Source organism: Apteryx mantelli, chromosome 3, assembly GCF_036417845.1.
Source record: "Apteryx mantelli isolate bAptMan1 chromosome 3, bAptMan1.hap1, whole genome shotgun sequence".
Lineage (NCBI taxonomy): Eukaryota > Metazoa > Chordata > Aves > Apterygiformes > Apterygidae > Apteryx > Apteryx mantelli.
This window is the reverse complement of record NC_089980.1, coordinates 75,140,878-75,160,793: the sequence shown is the minus strand read 5'-3', so window position 1 is coordinate 75,160,793 and position 19,916 is coordinate 75,140,878. Positions and strand designations below refer to the sequence as shown.

The following is a 19,916-nucleotide window of genomic DNA, read 5'->3' as shown; positions in this document are numbered from 1 at the left end:
GGTCCACAGCGGCGCTGCCCCCTCTCAGCTCCCCATCGGGGCGCCCCTCCGTCGCGTGTGCCTCCGTATGTGTCGGAGAGGGAGTTGAACCGCACGGGCGACCCCCCCTCAACCTCCGACGGCTTCATCACTTAAAGCCTTCACACCACCGCGGGCGGGGGAGTCCCTGGCCGCGCCGTCGAGGGGCTGCGGCGCGGCGGGGGGCGGGCGCTGCCGGGCGGGGGGCTGCGCCGCCGCGGGCTGGGTCAGGCAGGGCCGGGGCCGGGCGAGTGCGCTGCTCCGCGCCGCTCCGCGCCGCCCCGCGCTCCGCCGCCGCGGCACGGGGCCGCCGCGCGGCGCCAGGCGCCTGCGCACTGCAGGGGCGCCAGATTTGGCGGGAGGGGGAGTGTCCAAAAGCCCTTTGTTTGATGGCATCTCTGTTTACAGAGTTTACTCTTTAATCTCAACCTGTTTCCTCCTCCTCCTCCTGCTGCTCCTCAAAACTTCAGTGCGCGGCGGCGGAGCGCCTCGGCGCAGCCCGGAGCAGGGCGCGGCGGCCGGCGCGGCTGCCCCCGACCTGCCCCCCGCCTCCTCCCCCAGCGGCCGGTGCGAGGATGGCCCGGAGACCCCGGCACAGGTAACGCCGGGGGTCGCGGCGGGCGTCCGCCCCGCCGGCGGCGGGGCTCCGCGCGCAGGGGGCTCCGCGGCGCCTCGCCGCGCCCGCACGACGGGCGCCGGGCAAGGGCCGAGGGAAGGAGCAGCGACGGGCTCGGCCGAGGGGCGGCGGCGCCGCAGCCCCGCCGCTGCCCCTCACCTGGCCCACTCCGCCCCCCGCCCCGACAGCCGCCACGGCGCGATCCCCCCGTCCGCGGAGGGCTGGCAGCTCCGCGGCTCCTCCCGCGCAGCCGCCGCGGGGCCCTGCGCGCGCGGCGCTGCGGGAGCAGTAGCGGGAGCCGCGCCGCTGCGCGCAGCCCCCGCGGGGCTCGCTGCCCGCCTGGACGTGCGCGCCGGGCAGCTGTAAGGCAGGAAAATGTCGGACTGGCGCGGCGGCGGCAGGTAGCGCCTTCCCGGCTCATTCATTCATTGCCGGCGGGGGTGGGATGTCAGGTGGGCGGCGGGCAGGGAGCGCGCCTGGCTTGGGGGGTGGATTGCTTCTTTCCTTTCCCATTTCCTTTTTTTTTTTCCCCCCTCTCCTCTGGCTGCGCGGCCGTGGCTCTCCTCCGCTTCCCTCTGCTCCTCCGGCTGTGCCCTGCGAGGCTTTGCTCTTTCGTGCTCGGCACATGCCGGAGCGCGGCGGCGCGGGCGGGCGGCTCCGGGGGCCGCGGCTCCGACGGGGCGCCCGGCCGGAGTTGTCACCGCCGCCCGCCCGGGGAGCCGCGGCGATGCGCGCCGGGGGCGGCGGGCGGGACGGGGCGGGCGGCAGCGCCTCGTGGCCGCAGCCGCCGGCGCTGCTGCCGGGAGGGCGCACAGTGCGCAGTTGTTGTCTAATTAGCTGTGCCGGCGGGTCGGACACGTGGAGAGACTTTTTTTTTCCTCTCTCTCTTTGCAGCCCGGCATCCTCCCCCCTTCCCTCCCCTTTTGCTGGGCTTGTGACCGGGGGAAGAGTCCCGCTGCCTGGCTGGGGCCCCGCTTGGCGGGGCGGGATGCAGGGCATCGGGGGGCACCGTTTCGGAGCAGCAGGGGTTGCAGTGCGGCGGGAGGTGGCGGGCCGCGGGGCGAGCGCCGGGCGGTACTTTCGGAGCGAGAGGGGGGGTGTTACCGGGACTGGATATGAATCACTCGCCCCGTCTCTCCCGGCGGAGAGGCGCGGCGCTGCCTGCCTCGCGGGCGCCTCCCGGAGGGGCGCAGCGGGCGGCGGCGGCGCTCCGCCGGGAGACGCGCTCGGCGGCGCAGCCCCGCCGCGGCGGCAGGGCGCGGAGCGGCGCGGAGCGGGGCCGCCGGCGGGGCCGCCCCGGCAGGCGGGCGGGGCGCGGCGGGAGCGGGCTCGGCCCCGCGGGGCCGGTGCCCGAATTCCTTCAATCACGGTAGCAGCAGCGAGTCATTTCCTCTCCGCCGCCCCTTCTTTTTTTTTCTTTCTTTTCTTTTTTTTTCCCCCCCGTATCGTTGCACAGGCCGGTTGCCCTGACAAAAAGTGCCGCGTTGCTGCGGGGGGGAGCGCTCAGACGGCGACGGCAGCCCCGGCGAGCCAGGCTGTGACCCACTGCCTCGCTCGGGCGCCGCGCTGTGCCGTGCCGGTCCTGGGGGAGATTTCGGGGCTGGGGGCAGCGGTGGAAATAAAGTTTTAGAGCAGTGTCGAGGGGGCCTGGTTTCGTAAAGAAGCTCCCGAGCGTCCTGAAATCCCGAAGCCCTTTTCTCCTACTGGAGAGCACAGGCAATACACTGGGATTTACTCATAGTTCTGCAGTGCAACAACAAGGCCTTGGTTATTTAAATAAATTATTTACATGACTGGCATCGCATTTAAATCATTTTAACCTGTTCATCGCTAATGTTCTCCTCCTGTTTTGGAGCTGCATTTCTTTGATGTGCCTATAGCATTTCACAGCACAGGAAGTGTCACTGTTGGATGCGTACCTGGGGCTTTTACTATCGGCGAAACCAGTTTTCAAAATGATACTTGGAAACTGAGCCACAAAACTTCCTTTGGCATAAAGGCAGCCACACAGCTGTCTCCGTGTGTCACTTAGAAAAGTGCCTCTACTTTGCACAGCAGCAGGGGGATGGAGCTGAGCCCATTCCAGTAGGAGAGTGGAAGCGTTGCTCAAGCGATTAGCCCCACTGAAATCTGGGGGACCACAGCTGCCAAAAAGGAGCGCCTGCTTGGCACGCCGCATTGGGTCTTCAGCCACAGCTTATGCCAAAAGGTTGCACGGGGCCAGGCGCAGGGAGTGACACGTGGGGCAGGGCAAGCCCTAGGAGTGAGGCATCGTGGTGGTGAATTGAGGATGGAGGTGATGGGCTTGTTTGATGAGTCTGGGGGCCACCCGGCAGTGGCTCAGGGAAGGCCACACACATCATTGCAGGTTCTGCAAAACTTCTTACATGTAGCATATTTTTCATGGCGCATGCCACAGGCCAGAAAATAGGGTTGAAGATTTAAGGTGTGATTAGCCCAGTATACTTTAAAAGAATATATGTTTAACTGCTTGCATTTTAGAGGTGTTTGCATCTTGGCTAACAGTCTGTTTGCTTCACTTAAAAAGTGATTCCCTGAAAACAGGTTCACAGGAAAAACAATGCCTAATAATTAACTGGTGTATGGTGAGGTTAGTTGTTCTATTACCAAAAAAAACCCTTTTCATTTGAATGTTTTACTCATACTTTAACACCTTCACATATAGCACAGTTATTAATCTCACACTCTGACATTGTCTCTTTTCTAGCGCTGTGGTTATTATTTCTTAGCTAAAGTTTCAAAACTTCTGTTTATATCTTAAAGTTGGAAATAAAATATTACCCACCAGAAAGACAGCTCGTGTTGCAGAACATGCAGTTTTAATTTTAGTTAACTGGATAGAGCAAGTGCTGTCTGTGAAAAACAATAATAGATCTCTTTTTGCCCATAGATAGCCTCTGGGGAAATCCCTTAGTCATGTATTAAGTGAGTAGCAGAGTATTTCAAAAGAGTATGAGGTATTCAGAAATGGAGTAGAGGTAAATAAAGAGGTAATAAAGTCATAAGTTAGGAAAATGTGTCGCATAAAATGGTTCAATCATTTATTTGTTAGTTACAGGTTATTAAATATACTTGTCCTCAACCCTTGTCTGTTTAGACATATGAATGGCAGGCACATTTCATATTAGAGTTTATTGCATGTTAATGCTACCACTTACTGGCTTTACTTAAGTTAATTATAGAAACTGCTGCCTATACATATTGGGATCATAAACATATTCTCTAACAAGGCTGTCATTGGTTAGCTTTTTGTATTTATTCACAGTCTGTCTTGTTTGGGAGCTGTGTAGCTATTTGTTCTATTAAATGTACAAAACCAATAGTTTTCAAAATGTGTGGCATGAGTTAAAGATTTTGAGTATGCACTTGTGTAATGGACACAGCCTCTTGTTCTCTTCATTGTCCCAAACATTGTATTTTAATTTGAAACCTTCATTGGTTGAAAGTTTGCCAAATGTGTAATTCACCACTGATCTAACAGTATGAGCAGGTCTAAACATGCACAGTAATAAGAAGGTTGCCAGCCCTTTGCTTGTATCTGTGGATACCAAAAACAGCAGAACCAGTTCAGAATACTAGAACAACAGAATGCAGAACAAAATCTTGTTGTGCAAGTTTTAAAACTTTTATCTGTATAACCTTTGTAAAGATTGTAGTGTTTTTTGTGTGCTTTGTAATTAAGCAGCTCAGATCCTCATGTTCTGCTCCGTGTCTCATTATGTTTCTTTCTGCAGTATATACAGTAGTGATGATGATGAAGAAGATGTTGAGATGTACGATCATGATTATGATGGTCTGCTTCCTAAAGCTGGAAAACGTCATTTAGGAAAAACCAGGTGGACTCGTGAAGAGGTAAATATGAGTTCATTCATCTCCTTCTCTAGTGCATGTGAAAAGACAGAGCATGGATCAAATTTTTGTCTACCCAATGACTTCAGCGACAATCCCATTATATGAATAAGGACAATGTTTTTGACCCATTAGCTACAGTGTTTTTATTTAACTTTGGGGAGCATTGTTTTCTTTTAAATGAAATGCATAAACAGCTTTTTTACGTCCACCAAGGTCTACATTGCAGATACTTGAGTCTCTCTGTGATCCCAGTTGAAAAACAGGTTAAGAGTCACCGGCAGTAGTGTTTGGTTGTTGCTGCTGCCTCTTTTTGTTTGAAAATGGTTGCTATGTGAGAACTGACATGTGTTTGGTGTCCCACAGCAGCAAACAACTGTGGCAGAAACTGCTGCAGCCCTTTTGTGCCATTTGAAATTGGCACTTTAATTGCAGCAGTATGATTCTGAATGGAAATAAATTGAAAACTGGAAGAAAGAAATCTAACAGTACCAAGATGCATTTCACTTTTGAAGGTCAGAATACATTTTAGTCACAGTACCCTTGTGTTGACTTTCCGGATAAATTCTGGTATCGAGTCTTCTGCCAGGTGGATATCCTGTAGCCATTTAATTGCTTTAAGTTTATTGTGAAGTATATTAATGCAATTATTAAATTATGTTTTGACTTTCTCCTCTCTACAAACTTCTATTGATATATAAACAGTGGCAGGTCACCTCTTGTAAGTTTTTTTTTTTTTTTTTAAATCATAGGCTGCTCTTACAGGGATGGATGTGGTTCTGATACGGCCTGGGAGGAAGGGATGGCTGTGTAACCCAGGGGCCACTTTCCTGTCACATGAACTGGGAGCGTACTGGGAGGCGCTGAGCAGAGAAGGGGAGGGGTGCTGCCCTCCTCTTATCTGCTGGGGCAGTTCCCTCTTGCGTTACGCTCTCTCGATCCTTCCCAGTTTGTGTGATTGGTTGCTTTTGTCTTTAGGGTCTATATTACTGGCCTTATCATTAAAAATAGTGGTGCAACTTTCTTGCTGTGGCAAGTATGCGAAACTCCCTCACAGTGATCAGTAGCAAAAAGGAGCTGTTACTATAATCGTGCGTTCATTGTACCCTGGTAGGGGATAAGCAAATTATTGGGACTTCTGTTACTTGCAAGACATTTGAAGCTCAAGACTGTGATTTTTAGAGATCCCAAGACAGCTGGGTGCCTTAGTGTTACTGAATTTCACTGTTAGTCACGTGCCTGGTGTCTAAACATCCATGCACGCCTGTAAATCCGATGCAAGAACAACACTTCGATTGCTTTGAGCGGTAAAATGGGAATGTGTAAGTTGAGTCACACAGAAGCATAGAAGAAGTCAGTCTTTCTCCTACAGCACAGTTAAAGAACCTGCCAGGATCCACAGGAGAAGAAAAAATCTCCTGATTTAGGCAATTGAAAACAAAAGAAGAATACAGACTCCCCCTCTTTAATCTCAGGACATGATCCCACAAAGAAACAAATGCATAAAAAGCTAGTAGTACAAATTTTGGGGGGATCCATTTCTTCTGCATTATAGGAAATTGCAATATCAATTACGTTTGTTTCTCTTAATGATTCAGGATGAGAAACTGAAGAAGCTTGTGGAACAGAACGGCACAGAAGACTGGAAAGTCATTGCCAATTTCCTTCCTGTAGGTGGATATTGGTTTCTGTTTCCAGTTCTAGTGACAACTCTTTATCAGGGGTTTCCAAGTAAAGGAAAGGGGAGTGGTTGTTTCACAGTTATATTTTCGCAGAAGATATAAAACCTCCGCAGGTCTCTCAGCAGTTTAGTTAGAGTGTTGTAGAAGCCCTTACCTTAATTTTCCTTTCACTTCTCAGGAAGGGTTGGAACACATCCAACAAACAAAAGCGGGGGGCACAGGAGTGTTGCACAGTAGATGCAGTAGATATGACACCGAAACAAAATGTCTCAGCACAGAGAAAAAATAGCTTTGATGAACTGCAAGTGCAGCTTATAAAATAATTTTTTGAGCTCTTCAGCTGTTGTAGAAATACTGCATGTGAAAGCTCTTTTTAAAAAAGACAGCTATTGTGCCAGATGGTGAAGGTTCAGTTTGTGTAGTTTTGGTGATACAGTCATAACTGCAGAAATGATAGAAATACTATCTCGTTCAGTGAGCAACTTGATAGTTGAGCACCTCCTTTTCAGACCTACTGTATCACTACCATATAATTTAATAATAGCAGTTGGCAGTGAAATTCAGGGAAGCAAGAGTACCTAGATAAGAGCACTATCACTAGATGTTCATCTTTTTAAAGAATGATTTACTTTGCATATCTCGCATTTCATTAGAATCGGACAGATGTTCAGTGCCAGCACCGATGGCAGAAGGTGTTAAACCCAGAACTTATCAAAGGCCCGTGGACTAAAGAGGAGGATCAAAGGGTAAGCAGTCTTCCATTCCATCTGATTAATACCTTAATAGTGGATTTAATGTATTTGGACAAAACTACTAGAGGTTTCAGTGGTGTCGACACTAACACGGCCTGAGGCAGGACTGATCCTATAATATCAATGCTAAGTATTTATACAGTGCTTTCTAAGTGCTCTACACAAATTAATTCATGTTGATTTACAACACTGTGATGCAGAAATGCAGTCTGGAAATGTCTTTACTATTACCAGACTTTTCCTTTTGGGTAAAAATATAAAGGGGAAATGGGAAGCCTTTACTGTGTATTAGCTTTACTGTGGTGATTTTGAGAAATGTCATTGAAAATATTGCTCTACCACAGAAAAATTGCATTGATTCATTATGCATCATTAAATACAGGCAGTTTTTATGTCCTTCTTTGAAGGTAATAGAACTCGTGCAGAAATACGGTCCAAAGCGCTGGTCTGTCATTGCTAAGCATTTGAAGGGAAGGATTGGAAAACAGTGCAGGGAGAGGTGGCACAACCATTTGAATCCAGAAGTGAAGAAAACCTCCTGGACAGAAGAGGAAGATAGAATTATTTACCAGGCACACAAGAGACTGGGAAACAGATGGGCAGAAATTGCAAAGTTGCTGCCTGGACGGTAATGACACATACCTTTAGCTCTTAAATAGGAAAGAAGAAAAAAGCTGCAGGCCTGAGCAGTCTGTTTCAGTTGCCTGGGGCTGCATAGTATAAATCAAAAATTTTGGACTCAAATTCTGGAAAGCCAATGACATCAGTGTGCATTTTTCCCAGTGGGGAACTGTACTGTTTAGTCAGTACGTGGAACAATATGCTGTTTGTACATGCTTTTAATCTTTGTCATAGGTAAAAAATCAATAACTAGAGCAAGACTCTAACACTTTCCTAAATATATGTGTAGTCTTATTTGTGCTTGAAATAGCAGACAAAATTTAAATTCACTGAACAGTGAAGGATCAGGCTCTACAAGTGGAGCATAATTTGCATTCAGTTAAGGTATACCTTCAATGTGAAATCCAGTCTGTTTATTCAGAATGATTTAACAGAAGGTTGCCTCAGCGTTTGTCATTGCTCCTGAGTCAGTCAGACAGTTTTGACCTGTTAAAAATCGATATATAAAATAGGAGAAGTAGACTTCCTCAAACTCCAGTCCTGGAAACATTTGTCTCATTCAAAGTTTATGCACAACTTGCACATGAATTCAGAGATTCAGTGTCTTATTCAGTCTGCAGTAAAAGTGACTCAACATAAAGTGTAGTCAAGCACATAATGTAAACAAAGATTTTTTTCCCTTTTCATTTTTATTCTTATTATTTGGTGAAACATCTTCAAGATCCAAATGCAATGCTTAAGATTGCAATATGCTTTTAAGTGGGCATTCCATAAGTTTCTTTTGCCTTCTAGAAGAAAACAAGAAATGGATCTACTGCTTGGGAAGTTTTTCTGTAGCTTCCACACATCACAGATATGTCTTTCAACAATATTGTGTGATGGTGAGGTTTTTCAAATAGAGGAGCTGTTTCTAAGTATGCTCTTACAATCTCACGAACTTGATAAGAAGTTTTTATAAGCTTTTTCTGACTCATATATTTGAGAATTTGAATCTCAGTTTTTCTGCAGCTGAGAAAAATCATAACAGTTTTGTTTACTGAACGTGTGTGTATAGCATGATGCTGTCATTGTCTAGGTGGCCTGCCAGAAAGCTGTTTGGAAGTTAGTCTTTTCACAGCTGTTTTCCGCAGTCTGTCTTTCCAGCAAGGAGATACAATAAAGCTCCACTGAAATATTAAGACTTACAAATGCGATGTAGACACTCCTTAGGGTAGCTTCAAAGAGGGGCTTAGCTGTCACTGTCACCTCATCTCATGGGAATGAGGTGAAGCCAAAGTTCTTAATTTCTTACAGTCTGAGAACTTAAGACAAGGGTTAGAGGTTGCTCCAAAAAGTATTTAAATAACAATAGCCCACCTGTCTTTTTTTCCCTACCGTTTATAGTGAACATCTTTCTTGAGAAGTGGAGAGTAGCATTTTCAAAGGTAGGGGCAGGCGGAAGGTCAGAGAAAAGCACTAGGTTTTGAACAGAAACGCTCGCAGCAGTTCCCTGTCACGTGATTTCAGCCTGAATTTAAAATTCTCGTTGGTAAAACTCTTCAAATGTATGTATTCCTCTTGTAGAACTGATAATGCCATCAAGAACCACTGGAATTCTACCATGCGCCGCAAGGTCGAGCAGGAGGGGTATCTGCAGGAGTCCTCTAAAGGCAACCCGTCCTCAGCAGCCGCCGGGTTTCAGAAAAGCAGTCACTTGATGGGCTTTGCTCACAATGCGCCTTCTGCCCAGCTCCCAGTAGCCGGCCAGCCCCCCCTGAGCAATGACTATCCCTATTACCACCTCTCTGAGCCACAAAACGTAAGCTCCTGGAAATGCTTCTTTCCGTTTGGCTTTGGGGAATAGGTGGATGTAATTTGGCCATGGGTGATTTGAGCAAGGAGGCAGGGTCCTTTTGCCAGCCTTGGTGGATGGGGTGAAAAAGTTAGTAAGCCCTTTGTGTCGCTGTTCAGCAGGGCTCGTATGTCTTTGATGTCAGGCAAGGACTTCCTTGACTAAAGCAGGGATGAATATACATACGTTTCAAATTGGTTGTTGGCGTTGAAGGGATGAAATGGCATGCAGCGTTTTTAACATCTTATAAGGGAAAACACCAACTCAGCAATGAAAATGTATTGAGTACCATGTCTTATAGCGGTGAATTTTACCCTTGTTGAAAATCAGTTGAATCTGGGTAATTCTGTATTCTATGTCAAAATCTCCCCCGTTCGCTTTAGTAATATTCTGTTTGTGGGTTGCCTGTCAGAACCAAGTAAACAAGTATTGTTTTTAATCTGATTCCTTTTCTATTAATGATTAATAATGAAACAAGCTGCTGCTTCAAACAGCTACATTATAGAGTTTTAGATTATAATAAAATGCATCTTTTGTATTTTCACTTCAGTGTAGAAAATTGTACAAATGCATCTATAAATTATTCATCTTTTCTCATTCAGGAAGATTAGATACTTCATATATGAATTTTCTTTCTTCCGTTGTGTTGTATATTCCTAAGAACTGTTTAGTTTTCTCTTAAACTTCTTTGTTTTCTTGCTGTTCTGTCTCCATAGATTATAAATGTTAAGTACCTAAACCCAAATTTATCTTTAACCCAAATTCACAATGCAGGCCAGGTAATGTGATAGAAATAATAACTTTTAGTGTCTTTTGCTTTTTGACCTAGGTCCCTGGTCAGATCCCATATCCAGTAGCACTGCATGTAAATATTCTCAATGTTCCTCAGCCAGCTGCTGCAGCTATTCAGGTAGATAACTTGAACCTCATTTCAAGATCCAATTTGTTAAATGTTTGATATACAAGTCAAAATGTGGACATTGTACATTGAGGAAACATTTTAATGTAATAAGTGTGAAGAGAGAAAATGGGGAAGGTGGGGGAGTTCTAACATGGCTAATAATTGCTTCTTCTGAAGTGAATTTAAGACACAATAGTTGACATCTGGTGTGCTAGCTTTCACTTTCTCCATTTCAAATGTCTATACTGAAATTCAGCAGGGACTTTGATAGTGGAAAACACAATTGATGTTTGTTTCATCTTTGAGTCTAATTTGGCTATTAAAACCACAGGACGGCAAGCCATAAGCATTTTAGTTGCTACATCCTATCAGACCTTTATCTTTTCTTTTCCCTTAACTCTTAATTTCAGAGACACTATAATGATGAAGACCCTGAGAAAGAAAAACGAATAAAGGAATTAGAGTTGCTACTAATGTCGACTGAGAATGAACTGAAAGGGCAGCAGGCATTACCAGTAAGACTGTCACTGTGTGCTTGGATGGAGGGATAGCAGCATTACCCCAGTGCTTGTCTTTCTAACTTTTTATTCCCCCTTTGCCTTTGATACTAATCGAGGCTCTATATTTCCGTTTTAAAAGGATGAAACATAGCACATATATAGTCCTCATTTGCTTTCTGAACTCTTTTATAAAAAAGAATTTGCGGTTACTTTACTTTTGAAAAGTGGGAGCAGGGCTGGGCTCTGTTATGTTATGTAATATCGGAAACATGATGATGGTACTAAAATGAAAAATCCCACAGATCTTAAATCAGTAGGATCTGCATTTCTGAAAGTGTGCAGTGGTTCATATGATGAAAATGTAGTGCCTGTACATCTGATTTTTCTTCTCTGTTGTATTCTTTTCTTCAGCTGTGTATTATACACTTTGTAAGCTTCAGACTTGGTGCATGTTTGACAGTTTGTTTTACTTCTCTGAATAATGTTAGATCCTTCATAACTGCATGTGTGAAACAAATGCTGGCTATTACTGAATTCTTACACTTTGTTGTATATGCCATTGGATGTTAAGTGAAAACCCTGATGTAATTACTTATCACCGTCGCCAAAGCCAAGAATGCCCAAATCATCTTAGAAGATAGGTGATAGCCAGCAGATTCTTTTTTGGGTAATATTTAAATTAATAGTAAAACAACTGCATGCATGATACGTTAGTTTGGCCACTTTTTAACTTTAGTTAATGTTTTGCAATTTCTTCTGTTGCATGCTCACACTGGAAAGAAACTTCTGTTAATTTCTTCTTCTGCTTTCCTAACCATGTTGATTTGACAGCCTCTTCATTGCATTGGTGTAAGCTGTAGCATTAGACAGGGACAGAAGAAGAAAAGGAGATAAGCAAACAAAAGCAACTCTAACTCTTAAACTCTTTAGCCTACTACAGTGCTGAGCGCTCAGTAGGGAACTCCTGCCATTTCTTGCTTCTCACAGAAAATGACTTACAGTCACTTTTTGAGCTTTTTGGAGTAACACAGTATGACTTACTTAAATATTAGTAGTGATATATGCTCATAATCCTGGTAATCAATACTGAGGTAACTTTGGGATAACAAATACAATGCTGCTATTACTTAAAATGAGATCTTACGCTGATGAAAGGAAACATCTTGACAATTGTTTCATAGGCATAAGTTTTTAGATGATGATGCAACTACTTTTATCTTTCCTCCAGAGGCATCTGACACCTTGTGCAATTTCATTGCTAAGTTCCTTCTGCCTTTTTTCCCCCCCCTTTTCTTTTTTTTTTTTTCCCCTTCTTCTTCTTCCTTTAGACACAGAACCACACATCAAACTACCCAGGCTGGCACAGCACCGCAATCGCTGACAATGCCAGGACAAGTGGTGACAGTGCACCTGTTTCCTGTTTGGGGGAACATCACCACTGTACTCCCTCTCCACCAGTGGATCATGGTTGCTTACCTGAGGAAAGTGCATCCCCTGCAAGGTGCATGATTGTCCACCAGAGCAACATCCTGGACAATGTTAAGAATCTCTTAGAATTTGCAGAAACACTCCAGTTAATAGACTCCGTAAGTAGAGCCGTCGCCTCAGGTGGATTTGCGTGTGGTCAAGGACTAAGGGGAAAGGAGCTGGGAGCGTCCTAAATCTGTTTCTTTTTCCTGAGTAGCTTCTAATTGCTACAAGAGCTGAAGCTTGCCTTCTGAAATAACAACACATGGTTGTTCGTAAATGAAGCCCTCGAGTGTGGATGCGTATGCTCTTTGTGGGTTTCTCCCTTTCCTGCTGCATCTCGGTATGGGAGTGTGATTTTTAGCATGCTACAAAGTAGGAGTTTGAAACAGTTTCTTACTACATTAAATCTCCTTAAAATAAAATCAGAGACACCAACAAACATTTTAAACAATTAAATGATACTTGTTTGTATCAGAAGTGACACATGCTGTAGGTTCATGTGAGGCTGTTCATATATCTGCGTTGCTTTCTAAAGGTTTTCCTTGTGGCGTCTATAGCTGCTTCTCAAAGTTTAAGGAGCTTGCCTGGCATATCTAAAGAACTGGAAACTGTATTTAAATACCAAGTAGCTGATTACTACTACTATTGACATTGGCCTTTTTCATTATGGTCTCTCAGATGCTATACGTAACAGAAGTAGCGCATTGAAATGCATTTGTTGGTGGCACCTTACTTGAGCAGCAACAGCGTGTGCCTCGTGCAGGGCCACTCTCCATTCAGCACGTCCTGAGCAGTCATGCTGGTTAGAAGGAGATGGACTTAGCTTAGAGTCCGATGCATGCATTTTTCTGTAACGAAAGGCACTGTCTTCATACTGAGCAGCTAATACCAGTGAAAGAGTAAGGACATCATTTGACTCATTGTAGGAACTCAGTTGCCAGCAACACTGGGATGTTAAGCAGTTTGATATACTGAAGGCATACATTAAAAACACAAATAAGCGTTCACAGTATTACTCAAATAAACAGGGTCAAGCTGCCTTGAATTGGGAAGGACTGTTTTTGTTGTTGGTTACTGGCATATCTTAGCGCTGTATTTTCATGAGGTGGCACTATACACTGTCTTATAGCTCCGTGCCTCCCACGTTGTTTCAGGATCCTTCATCGTGGGGTGATCTCAGCAGTTTTGAATTCTTTGAAGACACAGATACTTCGGCTAGCAAAGCTCCCTCAGGCAGAGCCGCGCAGCTTCAGCAAAGAGAGGCCAATGCTTGTAGACCTCACGGACACCCCATCACAAACTTGAGCAAAATCATGTCAAGTCAGGGCTCTCCCAGCTCACCAAAGTCCTTATGTGCCTCACAGTGCAGCGCAGCTCCGTGGGTCCTTCTTCGCAAAAGGAGAGGGCACTCCAGCCCCTTAGCCAGTGGCCACAGTAGCACCTTGGTACTAGCTGACGTCAGCAGCTCAACTCCTAAGCGCTCCCCTGTCAAAAGCCTGCCCTTCTCTCCCTCGCAGGTAGATCAAGACTTCTGCACAGATGTTACTAATTCTCAAAAGTCACCACAGTGTTAACAATTTAGAAACTAATCCTTTGGAACAAATGACTAATTACCGTTGCGCTTGCTGATTTCACTCCGTGTTTGAATCTTCTCACTGCTCTTAAGTCTTCACTGCTGAGTTTAGATGATCAGCAAGTTAACTGTTGATTCTCTTTTTTTCGAATTCATATGTGGGGTTTTTTTTTCATTTGGATCATTTTTGTAGGGGAATGTGATTCTTGCTGTGCTCTTGCTGTTAACTCCTTCAACTACTAGAGTTTAACATTTCTGATCATTTGTAATACTTTCCATCTCTGTCCACTTACAGTATGATTCATTGACCTAGAAAACCCCAAACTGCATTTAAATAGCATTCAGGTTGTGAGACAAACTGACAACAACCAGCAAATTCAAATCATGGCTCTTCATCCTTAACTCAAGCCACGTGGGGTGGGGTGGAATAGGAATGAAGAGAAAATTGGCCTGTTAAAATTGTCTGATCTGCACTTTGAAATTCTTATCATTTGTTGCTTTGTTTCACAGCTGTAGCTCTATTTAAACATGTTCTGTTTTTTTGCTTGCCTGTGTATTTCTGTTGATTTAGTCTTCGGTTTGGCTTTGATCCTTAAAGTCAGAAAAACACTATTTCATTGAAGATTATTAAAAGATTGCATGTAATGGTTTCCTGCTGTATCTCCACTTACGTATTTTAATCATATATTATTTATCCAGTGAAATCTATATTTTCATACGTGCCATGCTTTTGAAAAGTTTATTTTAATCTGATACAAGTAAGTCCAGAAGGTAGTAGATGTTATAGCGAATCTTTATCAGAATAAGGGATACAGCTACACTCACAGATTCATAGATGTTAGAAACTGGAACAATTTTTTTAGGTTACTAAGTGGAGTCCCTGCAAAAGTAATTTTCACTCCTAATACCACTCCCTCCTTTTCAGACAGAGATTTCCATTCCAGAGCACTCCGTGCACCCATCATGGGCCACAGTTTTTGTTTTATGCTGTGAATATGGAGCACTTTGTTTGGACAGCGATGATAGGAAATTTATTTTCCGGTCATAAACACTTTATTTAAAGTACCTAGATTCTCCTGATAACTTTCATAGAACTTAGCCCCATTTCCTGTGGGTTTATTCCTGAAACATCCCTTCTTCATTTTCACTCAGTTCTTACATAGGCACATTGCTCTTAATATTAATTGCAACTTATTTGCAGAAAACCCAGATCAGGCTTTTAAGATTTGGCTCTTTAAGTGGTGGAGAATGTCTCTCATTGGAACAGAGTATCATTTTGTTTATAAGTTCCCTTTCTAGAGATGAAAGGTTTTGCTTCCTGAATGCCCCAACCAAACTGTTCGTTGAACTTTTTTTTTTGCCACGTAGTCAGGTACCCCACATGCACACACCCGTATTGTAGGTTCAGGAGAATCACTTATGTCAATGAGAAGGAAGTAATTTATTTTTCTTTCATCCTATGAAGTCAACTTAAAAATGAGCCTGGTAATCTGGATGTTCCTACTGATTTTCCCTTTCCCTATTTACAGTTCTTAAACACCTCAACCAGTCACGAAAACCTGAGCCTGGACAACCCCGCTTTAACTTCCACCCCAGTGTGTGGCCATAAGATGGCTGTTACGACACCGTTCCACAGGGACCAGGCTTTCAAAACTCAGAAGGAAAATCATTTGTAAGTCTCTCACAGCATTGTATTGTCAGATTCATGAGGGTTTGTTTTGTCAGTTTTGGACACAACCAAAACAAAATGCTGGGTGACTGTATGTTTCCTGCAGAGTTGTTTGCTAGTACCTTCAGATTTTTCTTAGTTCGGAATAATACTTCCATTTTATAACTACCAGGGTAGCTTATTAATAAGGAATAATTGTGCATATAGACTCGCCTTTTTTTGAATAAAGTCATTCTGCCTTATAATAGTTAAATAGATGTTTTTCCACAAAACCAGGACGGCTACTTGTAAATGCATTATATGATTGCAGGAAAACATGTAGCAAAGTCTTAGAGCAGTCATTGCCTGCATGCACATATTTTTGCAAGGGGTTAATATTTCCAAACACATTCCTTTAAAGTTTTTCTGCCTCTTTTTAAAGTTTCAGAACTCCAGCAATCAAGAGGTCGATATTAGAGAGCTCTCCAAGAACACCCACTCCATTCAAAAATGCACTTGCAGCTCAGGAAATCAAATATGGTCCTTTGAAAATGCTGGTAAGAAGGAAACAATGATAAAAGTTGCTTTGATATTAGTGCAGAGGGATGTTCTGGGACTCATATATAACGTTTCTTCCTTTCAGCCTCAAACTCCGACTCATCTCGTAGAAGATCTGCAGGACGTTATCAAGCAGGAGTCTGAAGAGACTGCAATCGTGGCTGGGCTACATGAAAGTGGACCCCCTTTGCTGAAGAAAATCAAACAAGAGGTAAATGCAAACTTACCTGAGGCAATTTAATTCAGCAGTCTTTGCTGTGAAACTTATACCAATACCTTTGCTGTTAAATAGCGATGTCTTTTTCTTTCATGTGAGCCCCAAGATCTTAGTGCTGGTTCTGTATAGTATACTAGGAATACCTAATTCAGCTCTCATTGATTTCCATAGAAGTCTTTCTGCTGTTTTCAGCAGGGGTTTGCTTGGGCTGTTCTAATGCAGTTTTCATTTGAAACTTAAAAAGAAAAAAAATTAGACAGGAATTTGGATTGAATCCTTCCAATATTGGTGAAAACTATAGAAGAACCCCACAGGGACCAAGCTACATGGAGTGACTTAGAAACCTGAGCATTTGAGGACATTGCATTATATTACTTTGTCACTAAAATTCCAAAAATACATACGTTGTCCATCTCCTTTAGGGGATTAAACTCTTGAATACTGACAGAGAGCTGAGTGCAAGTATTCAAAGTTTTATTAGATGGTGTTCTTTTGAGAACCTTGAACATTTTTTCTGCAAAGAGCAAGGTTGCTGTAAAGGATTACACTGTAAATCTGTGTTATGCACAACTGTGAAGAATATTTATTCAGCCTGTTAAAAATTTGACAGATAAATCTCCTTCTGATCAGTTAGATGCTGCATTTTTTCATGGTGCCTTTCCTGCTTCCAGGTGGAGTCTCCAACAGATAAAGCTGGACATTTTTTTTGCTCAAACCACTGGGAAGGAGAACACCTGAACACTCAGCTCTTTACACATGCATCTACTATGGAAGATGTGCCAGTAAGTACAAGTTTCCACGCCACCAAATGATTTTTCAGTTTTACATCCCTGTCCAGTTCTTAAATGCAATGGCGAGAATAGTTTATGTATGACCTTCCTAACTAGAAGGCATTATTCATTATTTACGTGCTGTTTTTCTATTCTCAGCAGATAAGAGGCAAAATCTTTCTCTTAATTAGATCGTTGCAATGCCTATAGAAGGTAGCAGAAGTTGCAGCCACTGTGCAGCCTGTAGTCTTTGTAAAGAACATGCACTTACAGGACGTCTGCACCCGTGTTTAAAAATGACTAGGTTACGGAGTTAAAACTGTTAAAAGAAAAAGGGATTGTTTTGTGCAGAGGAGCTCCAGCATGTGCATGGTTGCATGTGCTTCCCTGGGACTGCTCAGTGTTATTATTATTACTCTTGTGCTTAGGAGTGTCACCGGATGAAACCCTTACGCATAGTAGTGCTCCTCCAAAGTCAAGCCTCAGGGACTGCAGGCTCAAGTGTGCTCCTGCACTGTCATGACAGTGCCCAGTGTTACATGATGGGCAGTCAGGCTGGGTCTGCTTTTAATACATTCAGATTTAGTTTCTTTTCTTGTTTTGTTGAGCTATTGAAAACTGTTCTTTTCTTTTTTTTTTGTTCATTTGTTCAGAATCTTCTTACTAGCTCCATTTTAAAGATGCCAGTGTCAGAAGAGGACGGTAGTTTTCACAAGACATTTGCAGTACCTAGGAACAGGCCACTGTCTAATCCGCTGCAGGTAACCATTCTTCGATAAAAATGCCTTCTGTGGGTGTCTAATGCTTTCTCGCAGACTGATCTTAAGTTTTCAAGTATGGAAGAATGAAACATTAAGGTGAATAGCCTCTAGTTCAGGATCTCACTTCACCTGCGTAGCACAAGGACACAGTGGCCACAACTATGCCAGGAAGTTAAATCGGGCTAAGGCCTGTGCGTGGGGTATTGTAACTCGGTCGACTCCAGAAGTAAATTGGTGGGATAGTCCCTGGCACATGTTCGCGTGGAGTGAACCATCACTCCCCAAAACAATTTGCAGGCATGGCGCAGGAATTAATGTGGGCCAGAGGCCTTTACCTATAGACGTCTTGGGTGCAGCTCTCCTGCTTTGGAGAGCAGGAGAGTTTGATGGTGCAACTCTGGCCAGGACATGTCAGTCGGCCTTGGGCTCGAGAGCAGACTCTGGCAGCGGCTGGTTTGCAGGCACAGATGTAGCTGGTGTTACCAGCCAGCAGCTGCCAAACCAAATCCTACAGCAGAGGGAGGCAGCCAAGCTGATCTTCCCTGGAGCTCAGAATAAGATCATACCAGAAGTACAGTTGTCATTTATCGTTCAAAATGGTCCCGTAAGTCTTATGCCCAGTTTTATGTCTCAGGGTCTCTTAACCGAATTAAATGTATGATTGTTTTAATCCAGCCATTAGGTTGGATTTTAGGTGCTTACGCTTTTCCTAAGTGTTAACAAACATATACATTTGCTGTACTTTTTAGTAAACAAATAGCTATTATATAGGGCCTGATCCGTAGCCCACTGAAGTAATTAGCAGCCTTTTCATCAGTTCATGTGGATTTTAGATCAGGCCCTTAGCAAGTCATTCAGAGAGTGAAACACAGTATAGATAATGATTAATTGTCCTGCCACCGCAACCCTTATTTTTGAGGTAGATGAATAAGTAATTTTATATCCCTTCTCCATGTGGGCAAATTCAGGCGAAGACAATCTTTCCTTACAGTGAGTCAGTGTCACAGAGGAAATTATAACTGCATAGTTTCTGACTTTCGGACAGATAATCCACATGGCTAATCCCTCTTTCTTTCCTCTTTCTGGAATTTACATTAGGAGGAGTATTGGTTATTTACAGTAAAATAAAATGAATAAAATCTGGTTTTGGTTAAGCATCTCTAGTCTAGCATTATAAAGCAATATACTGAAATTTTACACATGTCCCTGTTTTTGCATTTTGAACATCAATAACATTTGCTGATGTCAGTACCAGGGCTGTGTGAGAACTGCAATTTTAATTTCATAGGAATTCCACAGTTTCATCACCTGTTTTCTCTTTGAAATATGAATGAAATAGTCTGAAATTAAAAACAAACCATTTCAGATGACGGGTTACAGAATTTGCAATGGAGCAGGTTTATATTTTGCATGACCAGATCATGTGATTGAAAAGTAGCTTTGGAAAGCCTGGCACCAAAATCCACATCTCCCCTGCGCATGGGGATGTCTGGGCCAAAAACTCACACTCCCTACTGCTTGTTTGCTCTTTCCAGCCTCATGAATCGCATTTCTTAGCTGCATCGTGGCAGATGGCTAAGAGGAAGGTGTGAAGATTCGCTCTCTCCCTGCTGTCCTAGGGGTTAGGGCAGTCACTCGGGGCACGAGTTCAAAGCCTCTCCTGGCGGAGGAGCCCCGGGTGCCCGTGTGCTCAGCACTGTGGCCCTGCCAGCATGTGGCCAGTGCATGAACTCCAGCACGTCCGTAGGTGTAGAGCAAAATTTTTTGGTGGCTAACCAGAGTTACGTTGTGGACTGTCCCGTTAATGGTAGTTGCCTGCATTCTGCTTGTAATAGAAATGAAGCGTTTGAGGTGCCTGTAAAATAGGATCTTTTGATCTCTGGCATAACAATGTTACGTTTCCTACTATCTAAAAATAATTTTACAAGCTGCTGTAAACGAAAGGGCTTATTTAACCTTCTCGCCCAACTCATGCTGATTCTGGTCAGGAAGTTTACACAGTCAATTTGTGGGCCATTCTGGATCCCATTCTTCAGTCCTTGGTCAGGAAAAACCTTTATAATTTTGCTTGAAGTTAAAAGTCAGTTATTCCCATTGTTTGTCTAAAGAGGACTTTTCCTTAAGTAGG

At 44.0% G+C, this 19,916-nt stretch overlaps 1 protein-coding gene across 4 annotated transcripts in view; it reads left to right on the top strand.

Annotated features, from left to right (window-relative positions):
* The first annotated feature begins 557 nt into the window (after positions 1-557).
* Positions 558-19,916, top strand: part of MYB (MYB proto-oncogene, transcription factor) — a 28,992-nt gene continuing 9,633 nt past the window's right edge. The window contains exons 1-15 of one of the 4 annotated variants that reach the window (XM_067294780.1): positions 558-616; positions 4,390-4,507; positions 6,103-6,174; positions 6,840-6,932; positions 7,346-7,566; positions 9,123-9,357; positions 10,220-10,300; positions 10,702-10,806; positions 12,120-12,377; positions 13,416-13,778; positions 15,364-15,506; positions 15,925-16,039; positions 16,126-16,251; positions 16,929-17,039; positions 17,681-17,788. In XM_067294780.1, coding sequence (XP_067150881.1) covers positions 594-616; positions 4,390-4,507; positions 6,103-6,174; positions 6,840-6,932; positions 7,346-7,566; positions 9,123-9,357; positions 10,220-10,300; positions 10,702-10,806; positions 12,120-12,377; positions 13,416-13,778; positions 15,364-15,506; positions 15,925-16,039; positions 16,126-16,251; positions 16,929-17,039; positions 17,681-17,788 — 2,172 coding nt within the window. In that variant the 5' untranslated portion in view covers positions 558-593. The remainder of the gene's footprint in view (positions 617-4,389; positions 4,508-6,102; positions 6,175-6,839; positions 6,933-7,345; positions 7,567-9,122; positions 9,358-10,219; positions 10,301-10,701; positions 10,807-12,119; positions 12,378-13,415; positions 13,779-15,363; positions 15,507-15,924; positions 16,040-16,125; positions 16,252-16,928; positions 17,040-17,680; positions 17,789-19,916) is intronic. The other 3 variants (XM_067294781.1, XM_067294783.1, XM_067294782.1) reach the window with 3 other exon arrangements.